At 36.1% G+C, this 18123-nt stretch overlaps 2 protein-coding genes across 2 annotated transcripts in view; one reads left to right on the top strand and one right to left on the bottom strand.

Annotated features, from left to right (window-relative positions):
* The first annotated feature begins 4726 nt into the window (after positions 1–4726).
* LOC106514596 (uncharacterized protein in LEU2 3'region) lies at positions 4727–8431 on the top strand. Its single transcript, XM_014003928.1, has 4 exons — positions 4727–4759; positions 5401–5468; positions 7040–7372; positions 7838–8431. The coding sequence occupies exons 2-4, from the start codon at positions 5429–5431 to the stop codon at positions 7879–7881; spliced, it is 417 nt and encodes a 138-aa protein (XP_013859382.1). The 5' UTR covers positions 4727–4759; positions 5401–5428; the 3' UTR covers positions 7882–8431.
* A 7533-nt stretch (positions 8432–15964) lies between these two features.
* Positions 15965–18123, bottom strand: part of usp2b (ubiquitin specific peptidase 2b) — a gene marked incomplete at its 5' end in the record, with an annotated part of 4947 nt that continues 2788 nt past the window's right edge. The window contains 5 exon segments of the mRNA XM_014003975.1: positions 15965–16640; positions 16857–16977; positions 17058–17165; positions 17640–17718; positions 17815–17895. Of these exon segments, the coding sequence (XP_013859429.1) occupies positions 16535–16640; positions 16857–16977; positions 17058–17165; positions 17640–17718; positions 17815–17895 (495 nt within the window).

Raw genomic sequence — 18123 nt, 5'->3', positions numbered from 1 at the left:
TATATATATATATGAGCTGAACCGTTTGATTTACAAAATAACAGAAGTTTCATTGAGAAAAAAATGGTGAAAAGAGAATAGGATCAGAGTTAAAACCGACTCATAATTCAAACCACTAAACACTTTTGGAGGAGAACAACCCATTRAAATGCACTGCTTCTCATGCATTTCTATGGCAGGCAATATAACAATCATAGAACCAAAGGAGCCTTGGTTAGTTTTCTTCCTAACATGAACAAAAGTTCAGTTTTGCTCTTTATTTAGGTTTCATTTTACTGAAGCTCCGCTGGTCTGTTTATAGACATTTTAAAGTGCATTTCCTTTGGTCATTTTATCTCAGGTTTTTATGCATTTATGACAGCATTTAAATCCTCAAACAACCAGATTAAAACAGTAAGTCTTAAAGTATGATCTTACCACAACAGGGTTGGGCAAAAAGGAGCATTGATCATTTACTCACTACAATGATTAGACTGTAACGACGCAATAAATTGATTATTTTTTTACAATCAGTTACACAACAACTACATTTCATAACCACTAAAATCAATTTAATACCCAAATAATTCTCTTTCACATTCAGTTAATTTTAGGTGATGACAATGGTTTTAATGTCAGCAGCTCTGAAAATCATTTTCTACTACAAAATAACCAGAAAATGTTCAAATTCTYCACAAACTAAGTGGCGTTTAAAGCACATCTCAAGAATCAATATTTATTCTGCCATTCCAAACCAAACAGAAACTAAATTCTACAGATTATACGCAACTTTAACGTGAAGGAATGCCACATTGCATGCCAGAGTTTTAAAAAAAAGATATTGTGCAACATGTTATAGAGAAAAGTATGTGATGTGGACAACACTGCTATGATCACGTCAGATTTTAGCTCAGCATCTGTAAAACCAGCTGAGTTAAAAGTTTGTGAGCTGAGACAGCCTTTAGGCGGTTACATGATCTCTCGACACCAGAAAGATGTGAAGTAAATGTTCAAAACCTGGGATAAAATGTTTGAAACACACTAAAAATGTTTAAAACTTTTTTCACATTAGGCAAAATTACCTTGAAAATTACATTTAAAAACGAGTCAGACAGACRCCAGGCCAGGGGAGCAACCAAGGAGGGACTAAAGGGGGCAATGGCCACCCCTAAAACAACTATTTTGACCAGTACCTATGCTTCTTTGGTGCATATGTTCTGCAGTACCTATGTTCCCTAATACCTGTTTCCCTGGTACCGATGTTCCTTTGCACATATGTTCTTTGGTATCTATGTTCCCCAGTACCTATGTTTATTTATACCCATGCTCCCCAGTACCTATGTTACTGTATCTACAGGTGCTGGTCATAAAATTAGAATATCATGAAAAAGTAGATTTATTTCAGTAATTCCATTTAAAAAGTGAAACTTGTATATTATATTCATACATTACATACAAACTCATATATTTCAAATGTTTATTTCGTTTAATTTTGATGATTACAAATGACAACAAATGAAAATCTCAAATTCAGCATATCAGAAAATTAGAATATTAMTGAAGACCAATAAAAACAAAGGATTTATAGAAATGTTAGCCAACTGAAAAGTATGAACATGAAAAGTATGAGCATGTACAGCACTCAGTATTTAGTTGGGGCTCCTTTGGCCTGTATTACTGCAGCAATGCGGCGTGGCATGGAGTCGATCAGTCTGTGGCACTGCTCAGGTGTTATGATAGCCCAGGTTGCTCTAATAGTGGCTTTTAGCTCTTCTGAATTGTTGGGTCTGGTGTATTGCATCGTCTTCTTCACAATACCCCATAGATTTTCTATGGGGTTAAGGTCAGGAGAGTTTGCTGGCCAATTAAGAACAGGGATACCATGGTCCTTCAACCAGGTACTGGTAGCTTTGGCACTGTGTGCAGGTGCCAAGTCCTGTTGGAAAATGAAATCTGCATCTCCAAAAAGTTGGTCAGCAGCAGGAAGCATGAAGTGCTCTAAAACTTCCTGGTATGTGGCTGCGTTGACCCTGGACCTCAGAAAACACAATGGACCAACACCAGCAGATGACATGGCACCCCAAACCATCACTGACTGTGGAAACTTTACACTGGACTTCAAGCAACGTGGATGAAGTGCCTCTCTTCTTTTCCTCCAGACTCTGGGACCTTGATTTCCAAAGGAAATGCAAAATTTACTTTCATCAGAGAACATGACTTTGGACCACTCACCAGCAGTCCAGTCCTGTTTCTCTGTAGCCCAGGCAAGACGCTTCTGACGCTGTCTGTGGTTCAAGAGTGGCTTGACACAAGGAAGGCGACAGCAGAAACCCATGTCTTTCATACGTCTGTGTGTGGTGGTTCTTGAAGCACTCACTCCAGCTGCAGTCCACTCTTTGTGAATCTCCCCCACATTTTTGAATGGGTTTTGTTTCACAATCCTCTCCAGGGTGCGGTTATCTCTCTTGCTTGTACATTTTTTTCGACCACATCTTTTCCTTCCCTTCGCCTCTCTATTAATGTGCTTGGACACAGAGCTCTGTGAACAGCCAGCCTCTTTAGCGATGACCTTTTGTGTCTTGCCCTCCTTGTGCAAGGTGTCGATGGTCGTCTTTTGGACAACTGTCAAGTCAGCAGTCTTCCCCATGATTGTGTAGCCTATAGAACTAGACTGAAAGACCATTTAAAGGCCTTTGCAGGTGGTTTGAGTTAATTAGCTGATTAGAGTGTGGTACCAGGTGCCATCCATTTTGAACCTTTTCACAAGATTCTAATTTTCTGATATGCTGAATTTGAGATTTTCATTTGTTGTCATTTGTAATCATCAAAATTAAATGAAATAAACATTTGAAATATATGAGTTTGTATGTAATGTATGAATATAATATACAAGTTTCACTTTTTAAATGGAATTACTGAAATAAATCTACTTTTTCATGATATTCTAATTTTATGACCAGCACCTGTATGTTCTTTGCTATCCATGTTCCTTTTATATGTTCCCCAATACCTACATTCCTTTGTACCTATGTTCTTTAATATCTATATTCCACAGTATCTATGTTCCTTTGTACCTGTGTTCTCCAGTACCTTTGTTACTTTGTACCTATGTTCTTTGGCATCTATGTTCCCCAGTATCTGTGTTCTTTTGTACCTATGCTCCCCAGTACCTATGTTCCTTGGTACCAATGTTACCCATTACCCATGTTCTTCGGTATCTATGTTCCTTTGTACCTGTGTACCCCAGTACTTGTGCTACTTTATACCTATGTTCTTTGGTATGTCCCCCAATACCTATATTCTTTTGTACCTATGTTCTTTGATATCTATGTTCCCCAGTATCTGTGTTCTTTTGTACCTATGCTCCCCAGTACATATGTTCCTTTGTACTAATGTTACCCATTACCTATGTTCTTTGGTACCTATGTTCCACAGTATCTGTGTTGTTTTGTACCTATGCTCCCCAGTACCTATGTTCCTTGGTACCAATGTTACCCATTACCTATGTTCTTAGGTACCTACGTTCCTTTGTACTTGTGTTCCCCTGTAGGCCTACCTATGTTCCTTTGTACCTGTGCTCCTATGTTTCTCTGTCACTCCATTTCCTGGTATCCATGTTTCCTAGTGCCCATATTCCTCCATTGTCAAGGGGAACAGTCTGTTGCCCATGTCCAGCAGTCATTGTCCATTAGGCAGGGACGGGACACCCAGGACAGGCTAACCAAATCTAAACTCTACCCAGAAATACCAGGAACCAAAGGTCACCTCTCATAAAAATGTGAGTTCAAACAGAAAAAAAAGTTCACGTTTCATTTATAACAATGACAATACTTTTCAACTCTCCGTCCCTTCTGCTCCACCCAGTCAAAGTCCTGCTGGTCCCACTCTAGGTGTGACAAACACCAGAGTTCTGTTAACAAGATGACATCTAATGAACTCATGGGGTCAAAGAAAATCCATAAAATTATTTCATTTTATTTTTTAATTAATACTAACCAGCTTGTTGTTCTAAGGGTTTATATCAATAAATGCAGATGGGTCAATTGTTTGACATCTGAGGCATCTTGATCCAGGATTAGCACAAGATGGAGCCAGGTGTGTTGACTTTGCTTGAACAAACACGGTCTGCTGCATACAGTACATCTAGACCAAAACTGAATGAATTCAGGTTGATGTTAAAGTACTATATTTCTGATGAGGAGGTGAATTCACTGAGTTGACAGCAGACTGTTTTTGGCAAATGAGAAGTGTCCGTTTTACGTCTGCATCGTGTAAATGCKCTGCTGTGGTAACCATGTGTTTTAGCTACAGTTTGCTGGACAGAGCTGAGCAAACACAGCGTGGTAACCATGCGTTATCAGCTTCTGTTGCCTCAGTTTTCACAGTTTCCAGCTGCCGGTTGTAACAAATTTCCAACTTAAGGGTTAAAAACTGACAAATATTCTTTTTGTGGTGAGTATGTATCTATGAACATTGATTCTTTTTCTCTAAATTGCTAAATTAATCAGACCCATTGCTTACTGGTTATGAAAAAAATAGATGTTGTCATCACCTGTAACATTTATGGATTCTGAATCATGTCTTTTTTTTCTGGTCAATAAATGAGCAGTAAAGGGTTGGTAATTTTAACCAAATGTGTTCTGAACATGTGACTGATGACAGAATCAATGGCTCAGATGGGAGGGATAGAAATGACAGGGTTATGTGATAAAAGGGTCGTAAAAGGTTAATATAGTCTGGTCTTACAGGAACTGGAAAGTTATCATCGACAGCCTCTCAGGTGAGTAGCTGAGCTCTCCTCCTAACACCTTTCTAACAGCTAATTTATTGATATTTAAGCTTTGTTACCTGGTAATCACAGGTACATCTCAGCATTTATTATTACAAATTAAATACCAGATATTCTAATCATATTATCATGGTGTTAATTTTTTTAAAGCACCACTGAAGTCACCACTGTTTTCTTTATTTTGGACTGGTGAAGTAAATTTTATAAAATAGGTTGTAAATTTGACGGAACAAATTGTTTGAGACACAGAAACAGTGTCACAAGGGATGGGTTATTTTTTGTTGAAACATTTCGTCTTTTATCCAAAAGACTTCTTCAGTCTATAAGACTGAGTTTGCCTAAAGAAGTCTTTTGGATGAAATGTTTGAACAAAGAAAAACATGAAAGGACTTAATTTAACCTTGTTAGATTTTTCTACCTGGATTATTAAATGTGTTGCAGGAGAAACAATTCAATAATTTGCATGTAAAAGTGAAAATAGAATTAGAAAAGGAAAAACTTTATTAACTTATGATTGTCTGGTAACAAAAAATGAACTACCAGAAAAAAAGTTTTTCTTTAAGAGTATGAATTTGTTACCATGTAAATGTGAGTTTTTATATTTGTTTTGTGTTTTGTTTTTAATTTTTCAGTACAGAAGAAACTCACCAGAACAGAGCAATGAAGCCTTTTATCGTGACTCTTTGCCTCCTTTGTTCAGGTGAACTGTTTTATTTTTACGSTTTGGTTTGTTAGAGGCACCTCTGAAAATGTTGGGGGGCCATGAGGTGGCACCAAAAACATAAACCGTAATAGAATTTCAGGAGATTTAGGAAGCTATTGAATCAGATACTTTCATTTTTTTAAAGCTCTGTCACTACTCAAGTCTTCTAGTATATTTACATGTATTAAAGTAATATGCAAACTACTGTCTAGGTACTGCATCCAAATATTGACAACTTTAGCTTTAGTTCTATTGAGGGTGATTTAGGTTTAATTTTTTTATTTTAAATAATAATTTAGATTTTTAATTCATAATTTCTCAAAACTAAAGTTTGTATTATAACTAGGGGAAATTAAAAATTCACACCAAGCAAAATCTTAGAAGGATAAAACTGTACAATCGGGGGGCAGTTGGGGGGCCACCAATTACTTTTAGGGGTTGACATTACACCCCTCTTATTAGCACACCTGTAGTGGTGTTAGTCTTATTTTAAACAAAAAGAGATCAATAATGTTTGATAGATAAATCCAAACTAAAATATATTAATTACTAACTAATTACTAACTTAACTTTTAAACCTTTTTTTCTCTCCTGCTGCTGTTAGGTGAAAAAAAGACTCGCGAGCACACAGAAGCTGGGACCCGTGGGTCCATTTGACCCAAGGGCAGCAGGAGGGTTACTGATATTGACCTCATAGAGTGAAAGTATGTTCAGAGCAATAAACTGCAAGACGGGAATGGAAAAATAAATATTTGAAGATAAGGCAGTAAAACATCCTCTAACAATGACATGGCAATAACAAAAAAGTTAACTYGGTTATGAACCCTCGGCAATCCCCAAATAAAATCAATCAACCCATTTCAAAAACGATTATGGCTCTTTTAAGATGTTCCTAAAAATAATGTATAAACTCTTTATTTTGTGTTAAGGTGTTGAGTTGTATTAAAGTATTTTTTAATGGTTGTGACYAAAGGTGAAAGTCAATTGAGGTCATAAATGAGAAGAAAAAGGGCTGGTCACGGTCATAGTTTCATTTCCTGAATCTAAATGAATAAAGGTTAGCTTTATTATCTGACTGACGCAGACAAAATTCACTGAAACCTCCGTATGACCATTTTGTTCGGTTTCTGTCACAAATTTTGTCCGTTTTCCTGCCCTGAACACACCAGTTCAGATTTTAAAAAAAAATCAAAGTTTGAATGAGTCACAGAAATCTGGACTTTACACATCTTGGCTGGTATTTTAAATAGATTTTATGGTTTCKCAACTACCTCATTTTAGGTTCATAAAAGGAACTGACTGCTGTAGGACATACAGTTTTGTCACAAGTGCACAAARCGCTCACCTAAGCTTTCGTACTTCCATTTTAAATAAACAGTGGTACAAGATCTTTCTTTAACTCAAACCTTCTGTATAAAACACAGTAGAGAAATCTGATGACCAATAACGTCAGTAATTTTTTAATACAATGTATTGTTTAATGCTGTTTGTTTGAGGCTCCAATGAATGTTCTTATGTAACATTTTTATTGCTCTTTAAATCTTCTCTCTATTTTTGTATTTATTCAGTAACCCTGTGTGGATCACAGAGTGGATCTACTCCTACTCCTAGTACTACTACCACGCCTGCATCAAGTGTCAGTAGTTCAACATCGAGTTCCACCRGAACAACTGTGGCACCTGGTACTACYGYTTCAGGAGCTACAAGTGCAACCGCTTCAGGAGCTACAGGTGTTACCGCTTCAGGAGCTACAGGTGCGACCGCTTCAGGAGCTACAGSTGTTTCTGGACCCTCTACAGCCCAGACTGCTCAGCCCACCGCAGAACCTTCAACAGGAGGTCTTTCAGGAGGAGCTATAGCCGGCATTGTTATTGGTTCGATCGCTGGGGCTGGTCTGCTGGGTGAGTACGATCACCATCACACCAACATCATCTGAGGTTAGGTTCATGAGAAAAAGGCCAGCTAAATGAGCTGAAAACCTATGAGTTGAGATATGGCCAAAAGGCTTGCAAGAAGAGCTAAAATCTAGGAAAATGAGCTGAAAGATGGCATAATGGCAGAACTTCAGACTGATGAACAACAAGATAACCAGATCAGCTGAAGGTAGATGAGCTGAAGGCTGGTTAGATCAGCTAAAGCTACCTAAATAAAATATGAGAAGAATGCAAGCTAAATTAGCTGAAAAGCATGCTAGATGAGCTAACAGATGGGTAGAAAGGCAGAACTAATGAGCAATAGGATTACTATGAGCTAAAGGCTAGCTGCACAGGAGTCTTGCTAGATGAGCTGAAGTCCAGCAGGATGAGCTGTTTCATTGTGTCTCTGGTGAACTGACGACAACTTTAAATCAGACATCTTTATTTCAGGCGGTGGTATCTACGGTCTGCTGAAATACACCAACAAGATCTGAGAGCAGCTCTCACCAATTCAGGACTTAAAATAYACAACATTTCAAGCTGAAACAGAACCCGACCCAACGTCAGACCTGATCCTGGACCGGCCAAATGGACCCTGAAGTGTTTTTGTCTGAAAGGCTCAGCTCTGAATAAATTTGGTGTCTTTGCTGATGACGTCCTGGGCCAAAAGGAAAAAAAAAAAAAAAAAAAAAAAAAAACTCAACTGTATGATGATGATGATGATGATGATGATTGGTCTGACTGGAAATTGAGATAATTTTAAGTTGATCGTCACCTTTTTTTATATGTCGAATACGTTTAATATTTCTATTTGCTGCCAGAGATTTGACGGTTTAGGAAGTCCTGTTTTGGAAATATGAATCTCTCATCATGTATTGGGTCAAAATGACCAAAATTTTTCACATTTTCTTTCTAAAGATGCTCCATGTGTCAAATGTCAGAATTTACAGAAAAAAACTATTTTTTACAACCATTCACTCACGACAATAGACAAATATTGAATTATATTTCATGTGTTAAATAAATAAAATTGGCCAATTTCAATCAGCTATCTTCTTGTTATTTGAGCCAAGTTGATAAAAGCATTTTTTGTTTAACTTAATTTCACTTAATGTATTTGATAAATAAAAGGAAAAGAAAAACTCAAAAGACTTTCTAAAGGTGCACAAAATACACTGATAATGATAATTGGAGTATGACTTCACTGATTTTTGTTGAAGAATTGATAAATTATTATTAAAGTGCCAATGACATATGCTTCAATTACAAAAAGTCAAAGAAAACATCTAAATATGTAAGAAACCTAGCATAATACACACAATTTTATCCATTTTGTCCCATAACTAGCATATTTTCTTTTGATCTTTCCTCAGCCAAAGTGAAACAGGAAGTGACATCAAAGGGGGAACACTTTAGGAAAGAAAACTCCCACGTCTTTGTTTTTTTTTATTTTCACTTTGACTCTTCTTTATCTCTCTGATAAAAGCTCAAAATCTAAATCTAAACAAACATCAGATTCTTCTCTACAGTCTGTGTTGTTAGCTGTTGTGGCACTGCTGTGTTCACATGCAGACATTCCCCTTTGACATCACTTCCTGTTTCTTCACATACAAATATCTCAACAACTATTGGTCTCAGCAACCTGACTTTATTAGCAATATGTTATCAATGTTAACTTTACAAAAATGCATTCATGTTTATTACAAAAATTTGATGTCACAGGCACTTCAAAGTTAAACCCGGTAAAACATACCAAAAAATTCTTCACCTGATTTGCCTTTTTGGGTCGAAGGTCCATGTCTTCAGCAGGAAGGGGGCACCCTGGTTGTGTCTTCAGTTCATCAACAAACAACCATAAATTAGAGTTAACCTAATCAGGTGTGTTGGAGCGGGGAAACATCTAAAACATGCAGGATATCGGTTCTCGAGGACCAGGACTGGACCCTCCTGGTCTAGCAGAAGATCCCCACAAACTGGCACAACAAAGGAGGTAGAAGAAAACAGATGGACAGACAAGTGGATGAAGAGATGGATGGACAGATAAATGGACAGATGGATAGATGATAAACCCTTATTAGAGAAGTCATCTTTTACCTCCTCACCATTCCTGAACTTTGAGGGGAAACCTGCGAGTTCAGCTGTTGTATCTCAGCTGCAGTTTTCCTTAAAGTCTCATAATGTTGTGGCTCATTCATGATTTACTTTAAACAGGAACTCACATTATTAACAAGAAGAAATAAGGAAGTTTATGTCTGTTTTTATGGCCTGAATGTAGCACTCTTCCCTGCTTTACCTACTTCCTGCTCTGTCAGCCAGTGAGTAAATTTCATCACAGACTGAGCTGACTCCATCATAATCACCAAACAACTCAATCGGTTAGTACTCACAGTATTAGGGACTACTCTCAGCTACTACTACCACACAACATTTTAGCAAATTTTGCATTTGCTAATGTTGAATATTTGTGGAAGCCATCTTGAATTAGCTGTATGGCATCGTTACATTTCATCCACTGACTTATGAGATATTGTGCTAAAAACACTTATTACAAGCTTTTYATGGCAGTAAGTAATAACTAAAGCAATAGACTTGTGTCAGACAAGGTTCAGGATCAAGAATAACTTTTTCCTCAACATGAAGGTTACATCACATGAAATGATTATATATTAACTGAGAGTGTTTTGATCCAACCTGAGCTTTTTTAATCAGCTCAAACTACTGATCAATGACATCACATAAAAGTTAATTAATCATAAAACCTGTTAATCAACTCCTTTATGCTTAAAAGGAAGTCAACAAAAGGGTCAACAATGAAAAATCTGAAAATAACACCCAGATATGTATTTTTACACTGGTAATGTGTTGCAACACAACAGCCACATGGGAGGGGTTCAGGTGTGATTACCACCTGATATAAGCAAAACATATGACAGTCATCCACATCTTCTCAGGTGAGTAAACTGCTCTGATCACAAGATTTTTAACTTTTTTCTTTCGTGCTTTAATCCTAGCAATCATTATAATTATGATTATAACCCATTAATTCATTAGTGATTAAATAATAAACCCACTGGTAATTGAAATTATTTCCATTTATTTAAGGTTTGTCTTGTTATTGTAAATTTGACAGAAATACAGACATTTATGTCTTTTTAAAAGTCAGTTAGAAATACAAAAAATTGTTTAAATATATTGTTTTTAGATGGTAATCATGTAAAATTTATGCTTCCAGCAGATAAAAAATGTATTTTCCCCCCTAAAACATGACAGGAATGTTTGAATAATTTTAAAGTTGACTGTTGTTGGTCATTGACTACATGTTCATCTGATTTTTTAAACTTTTTTTTCACGATTGTGTTTCTCCAGCAGCACAAAGAAGCTTTTGGAGACACCAATTAAACCCAGAAGATCACAGATTTGTGGCAGATACTTTTCAACAATGCAATTAAAACATTTTGTGGCGACTTTCTGCCTCCTTGGTACAGGTAAAAAAAAAAAATTTTTATAAGTCAGTTTAATCAGACATTTAAAGATTTTTACTTTGTATTTTTGTTCTCAACCACTAAAAATGATACCAAAGTCATTTTAACATATTGGTTTTGAATTTAAAAAAGAAAAAATCTTTCAGCCAAATCAACCCACAGTCRTACTTCTGTGTTAACCATTAATGTAGTGGTGAAACTATAAAAACAGTTTATTACCAAAGAAGAAGATAGTCTGAACACCTGATAAAATGCTACCTGTCTATATAAAATTCATCTAGCCGATTTTTATCTGTTGTAATTCTAGTATTTGAAAACTTAAATTGAAGTGAACCAGATATACAGTAGTAGAAGAGTGATGTAAGGAGAGTTTAAACATCAAAGGTTTCAAATCATTGAATCAATGGATGTGTTRATGTTAGAAGTTGGTCAAAATCATTGTCTGGTTTATTATGTCTGTCAACGTAATTATGTAAAAAAAACACTTCGAAAATACACCAAAAATGTATTGATTAGTTAAAAAATGGTGTAATATCATGAGCTGAAGTATATAAATATGAGATTTCTTCAACAGTTTTTGTTTTATTTAATATAGTTGTTCAATGTGGAGCGCAGTCCAGTGAGGGGTCTTCAACAACCGTTGCACCAACTACTACAGCCACTACAACCACTGCACCAACTACAACAACCACTGAACCAACTACAACAACCACTGAACCAACTACAACAACCACTGAACCAACTACAACAACTACTGCACCAACTACAACAACCACTGAACCAACTACAACAACCACTGAACCAACTACAACAACCACTGAACCAACTACAACAACCACTGAACCAACTACAACAACAACCACTGAACCAACTACAACAACCACTGAACCAACTACTACAGCCACTACAGCCACTACACCAACTTCAACAACCGCTACACTAAATACAACAACCGCTGCACCAAATACAACAACAAACACTACAGCAACTACAACCAACTCTACACAAACCACAACAACAAATGGTACAGCAACTACTGGACCACCAACTGGAACACCAACACCAGAGGGTCTTTCATCAGGAGCCATTGCAGGAATAGTTATAGGTTCCATTGCTGGGGTGGCTGTTCTTGGTGAGTATGACCAACAACGTTTCCATCTGTTTCCATAACATGACCATTCCTCAGTGCTTACATGTAATAACACTGAAAAATATTTTATTGGTAATATGTACATGAATCCAAATGTTAGTTGTGACCTGAAACRATTTTATTTTCAGGTGGTGGTGTCTACGGTCTACTGAAATACATCAAGACCTGAGATGACCTGATCTAAAAAGCTCAAACGTAATGTTTTTTATTGCACTCAGTATAAAACTTAAATGTGTGTCTTTAATGATGACTTTGTGAGTCAAAGGAAGAAAAATAAATCTGAACCACGATGATTATCTGACAGGAAGTCAGAATACGATTTTAAGCTGATTTTAAAATGGGAATAAATAGATTTTATATGATGCACTTAAGTGTTCTACAAGTGGAGATATTTATCATTTGCTACCATGAAAGGCAGATGATCGTGTAATTAAATACATCACTGTGTGTTTGTCAACCTGTTAGTAAAAATCTCTCATAAACAGATAGACAGTTTAACAAAACTCTCATAAATCAATCATTGGATTTACATCTACAGCAAGTTAACTCCCAGTACAAACTGATGCCAGAGGCTCTTATGCACCTCTATAACATCAGCGATCCAGTAGATGGCTGCCCCAGCTAATCAGTCTTAGCCCACACTGAAATGGCTACAATTTTACAAATTTAGGCTAACTTTTTTTATGTGAATGTTAAATTGTGCAGCTTATTCCAACTTTGTATTCGTTTTAGCATGTAGTTAAAGTCATTGTTTAAGAGGCTTTTAATTTGATATGTTCCCCTTTCAAAAGTAAGAGTTTACATTTTTGTAATAAAGTTTTGACAACTATGGCAGCTATTTTGGATAAATAGATTATGGACAAAAACAACAAAAAATCATGTGCTTATTTTGTTTAGTATTTAAAATAAAACAACATAAATATAAATAGGCATTTACCATTAAAATTTTATTTTAAATGCGACATTTACCCACTGACTGGGCCTTCAGTCTGAATGTATTATTCCAAATTAATTAAAAACATAAACAGAATTAGTTAACTTGTTTTTGAATCAAAACTATCATTTATGATCATTTTTCATAAACTGGAATATCTCTTTATTATAACTTTAACAAAAGCTCTTTGAGTTTAAGTTTTGATCATGCACTTTTTCTTTGCATCTGAAATATTTAACATAAGCTTAATGAGGTTGTAAAGTATGTTTTCAAATGTAATATAAAAATAAAGCACTGTTGGAAGTGGGTGTTTTCTTCATAATAAAGAGAACTTTTCAAACTTGAGTCATACTGGAGAAAGTAAAAGTAAAATAAAAAGTGCACACGTTTCTCACCTGTCCTGGTGTCCTGGTTGCACTTTCAGCTGGATTTGAACCCTCATCGTTTTATGATAGCCATTAGAGTCAACACCAGGAACGCTTGGTAACAAAGCAGGAAACACAACTTCCCCCTCATGAGCTGCGATCAGTCCAGATGGTTCTCAATAGAGCTGAGGACACCGTGTCAAAGTGTCTTTGTGTATCGATTCACAGGCAAAAAAAAAAAGTTAAACATAAAATATCAACTTAGGTAATCAATCAGGACAATAAATCAATAAAAATAAGGGTTAGTGTTTACTGTTTGCTTCAACACACCTGATTCAAATCACTCAATCACCTCCTCAAAGTGTTGTCAAGTTCAGCAGCACTGTGGGGCATCAAGTGTTACATATGACCAATACATTTTTACTATTTAGCTCATTTTCTGAGTGTAAAAAATTTCCACTAACATTTTATTATTTATCTCACTGTTATCACATTTCTAAGCTTCCGTAGAGCTGTCTGGCAARGTGTTGAGGTAATTCATTCCTTTCAGCCAGGTGTGTTAGAGTGAGGACATCTTAAACCTGCAGGACGGTGTGTCTCGACGACCAGGGTCAGGAAACACAACCCTTAAACTCTCGTGTTCTGGCAAAAGCCCAATTAGTGCTACAGCGACTGAAACTCTTTATCTTTTCTGTCCACAAATTAGCCTTGTGAGCCTGCCTGAGGCCCAGAAACCCAATCTCTTTCGCTTAGACAACACACATTTGTTTTTCTATCCTTATTAGGACCGTGATTTCTGTAGCATAACCCTGACATTAAACCTAAACCTAACCACCAAAATAAAAATCACTACTGGTAGGTGTTTCCACTAGAAAAGGTCGTAAAAAGGTAACAAAAACTAGGTATACACACACAACTTGATCCAAACACAGCGTAGGCTATCTTTGGTTACAAGTTTCTATAAAATAATATTATTATTTTTTTTTAAATATAGGAATGTGTTTGTGTCCCGTGGGTGGTTTAAAAGTTGTTTCAGAAGTGAGAGGCATTGGCACYAACTATATATATAAAATAGGCGATATCTACTACTATAATTTGGAAATAAGTCCATGTCACTAAACATCATCAGGATAAAGCACTGTTAAAAAATTAACCATCCAACACCTCCCTCTGCTGGTAGAGATATGTTAAGTAACTAGTGAACTGTTGACCTAAAAAAAGCTAATTTAGCTTGTAAAATCAAGCAGATTGTACACAATCAATGACCTCCAGTTACTGCAGATGAACTAAACACAATGTCAATGGTTTTAAATATGAATTAAGACAAACATCTGTCCTTCTAATGTATTTTAAACAATGCCTTCTAATTGGTAAATTAAAAATGGTGCACTGCTAATGGTGAATTTCACTCGTGACGTCACACATATTATTTGCATACAATATTAGCCGCTCACAAATGATTGGACAATCACCATCTGACTTCAGGAATCACAGGAAAGTTTATTTCAAAGGTGGGCTGAAATATATCAATAATAAACTATAATAATAATAATAATAATAATAATAAATTATAATAATAAACTTTTTTATACTACACACAGTTACGTATATATACATGTACATGTACAGTATATGTATGTATATATATATATATATACGTGTGTGTATTTATATATAGTTCTAGTTCTACATCTTTAACGTAAGTCTCAACAGAGGTTGAAATTTAGGCTGTCTTTTTGGTTGGGCAGGTTTTACGTTGTGTTTGGCAGAGGTTTATCATAACTTAGTACATTTACTTCGTTTGTAATTTTACCACTTTTTTAAATAGCTACTTTTACTTTTATTTCGTTCCATTTTAAAGCTAAATGATACTTTTACTTAATTACTTTAAAATGTAACACCTAGATACTTGTTACAAAATTAAATATATTTGAACTCATCATGAAAGATGTTTCTGCACTCTAAAAAATGAAGTGTTTAATTTACTCAACAATGTCATGTCAGCTGGCTCCACTAAGTCTAGTTGAGTAAACTGAGCAAATAATATACATATATTGCTCAATTTAATCAATCTGGCTTAGTGGAACCAGTTTGGTTCAGTGAATTCAACAGTTTATTTTGGAGAGTGTGTAAAAGTACTTTTACTTTCCCAATTTTTGTGAACAGTTTTATGACTTTTACTTGAGTAGTTTTCTCATCAGTGAAATTTCTTTTTACCAAAGTCCTTTTCTGTTCATGTAATTTTACTTTATAGTACTGTAAAGACCTTGGGCGTTTGGGCTGGAAACTACAGTTTGTATGTGCATCAGTGTCTTATGAACATAGTCTAAAAACAGCCGGAGTGAAGGTCCCCATTTCTTGATAAAGAATTGATATTATAACTCAAGTGTCTAAAATATGGTAATATGTTTTAGCTACTTGCCTTAAATGTGCCTGTTTATCCTGCTCTAGCCCAGATTAGCTAGCAAGCTAATACTAAAATCTGTTTTACCATAAATGCTTTTATCTATACTTTTCATGTACACAACTAGACAATCTGTAGTTAAATAAAATGAAAACGAAATTAAATTTGGATGAATTATGGTATTTAAATATCTTTTTACGTAGCTGGACAAACATTGGTTATTTAAAACAAATACAAGAAAGTTTTAGGTTAATGATGAATTTTAATGATTTATAGACTTTGATATAAAGTCAGAAACATTAAACCTGGAAGAGGAATATTGCTGCTCATACAACTGCTTATGTTTTAAATACAATTACATTGGCTCTACTGTCCATAAATATTATAAAAAATATTTTTTTGACTTAAAAACATCCTCTAGCCAACGGTAGAGTCCAAAACCTTTGTTACAGTAAATGATAATAAACAATATGCACTTCTAATAAAAATAAATACAATAAATGACTTCTTGGTGAAAGGTGAGTTCTCACACACCAATATCCTCCAGGTTATTTATAAATATTCAAAAAAAGAGGTGGCAGGAGAAATTCAGGACCAAAAAATGGCTGGTGCACTGCAAGAAAATGCAAAGTTTTGACTGAGGCAGCTTGTTTCACTCAAATCATGAGCAAAACTGCTCATAAAAACAGTCCAGTTGTTTTTTTTTCTGCGCTCCATTTTCACAGTTTGTAATGGCAGGATACTCTCCACTGGATGGAGCGCTCTCCACGCAGGCTCAGGTAAGTGCAGGTTGTGGATCCAGTGTTAGGTAATTACAGCCGACACGTTTGATATTTGCCGTGTGAGGAGTTGGTCAGCTCGTAGAAAAGGACGTAGGCGTTGCTGCTGCGCACCTGGCTGGAGGACATGGGACTCACCCTGCAGGGAACAGACACCATGAGAAAAACTGAACGAAACCCTTATGTCCTTAAGTTTTTAAAGTTATAAACACTTAACACATAATTTGCTGATTAAACTGAGTTGTACAGAAAGGATGAGGTCACTTTTATTGGACAGCAGGTATGTACTGCCATCGTTAGGCCAATCTGATAAGATGATACGTTAAAGTAACTCGATGACGTTGAGACCCGATACCTGGAGTCATTGTAGCTGTACCACTCCCCCAGTGCCGGGTTCCTGCAGTAGGCAGTGTAATGGCCTCCCAGGGTGTTTCCAGTGTGGTTGGATACGGCGTACAGGTTATAGATGGGACGCTCTGCAGAGATGACACAATGGTCATTTAACCATGACAGTGGAGGGGTGGGGGGGATTAATTATACTCACAAAAGTACTCACCACCACCCACTGCTGAAAACTCACGCATGTCCAGGTCTTTGAGAGGAAAGTTGACGTAAGTGGAAAGTTTACTCGTTCGAACGTTAGAGTCTGAGAAGCGCTTCAAGTCTTCGAAGGGGAAAAAATGAGTTAAGGAACAGACCCTGGTTCCAAACAACGCACCTGTTCTCTGTAATAACTTATACTCATCTTAAAAAGAACCTTCCAAAAGTCAACGTAAACCTGGTTTATGCTCCAAATCTGATCTGATTTATTTAATATCTAAAACTTGTATCTGCATGAAGACTTTAAAACACTTTTCAACAGTTAAAACGTGAAAAAAAAACAGATAAAACTGTTTAAATTAAAAGCAAATCAATAGAATGAAAGGGAAAAAAAGCACCAAAAATAGCCATTTTTCTTTACAATAAAAGGGTTTTTAAATTGAGTTTATTCCCCCCGCCTCATGCACAGAGGGAGAACTTCTCAGCTTTGTAGGTCAGAAAGGGTCAAATGCGAGCTGGAAATTTGCCCTCAAATTAGCAGGAAGATTGCTGCTTTAGCTGCGTCGTCACGCTGCAGAAATGAGAAGAAAAAGGATACGAAGCACAAGGATCTGAGGAAACTTCTGGATGCTGAACCTCTTGGTGCATTTCCTTCTGGTTTTACATCTGTCGCACGTCTGAGACAGAGATAAACCCAGAGCTGATGGTGAGATTTATTCAGCTCTGCATCATACTGTAATCACAAAATAAAAAAAATAAAAATGTTTTTTTACCGGTTGCTCGTCTCCGTCCAGCACGTCGTCTCTCATGAAGAGTTTCAAGCAGTCTTTGAGAGTCACTTCCCCTGAGTTCTTCTGAGGAGACAGAGAAAGTTCACTGTTAAATATCAAACTTTACATTGAAAACTAATAACTAAAGCCACGATCAGGTAAAAATAAGTCTCAAAATGCAGAAAACAAGGTGGRAATTGAGTCAAAACATACTTTATAATGTAATTTATATAAAGACCAGGTGCTGTTTAAGGTTCATTAGACATTCACATAACGTAGATCCTTTCTCTTTATTTATGTAGACTTCCAAAC

The sequence above is a fragment of the Austrofundulus limnaeus genome, unplaced genomic scaffold, assembly GCF_001266775.1.
Source record: "Austrofundulus limnaeus strain Quisiro unplaced genomic scaffold, Austrofundulus_limnaeus-1.0 Scaffold21, whole genome shotgun sequence".
NCBI classification, from domain to species: domain Eukaryota; kingdom Metazoa; phylum Chordata; class Actinopteri; order Cyprinodontiformes; family Rivulidae; genus Austrofundulus; species Austrofundulus limnaeus.
The sequence above is the reverse complement of the archived record's forward strand: the minus strand, read 5'-3'. Positions and strand labels throughout refer to the sequence as shown.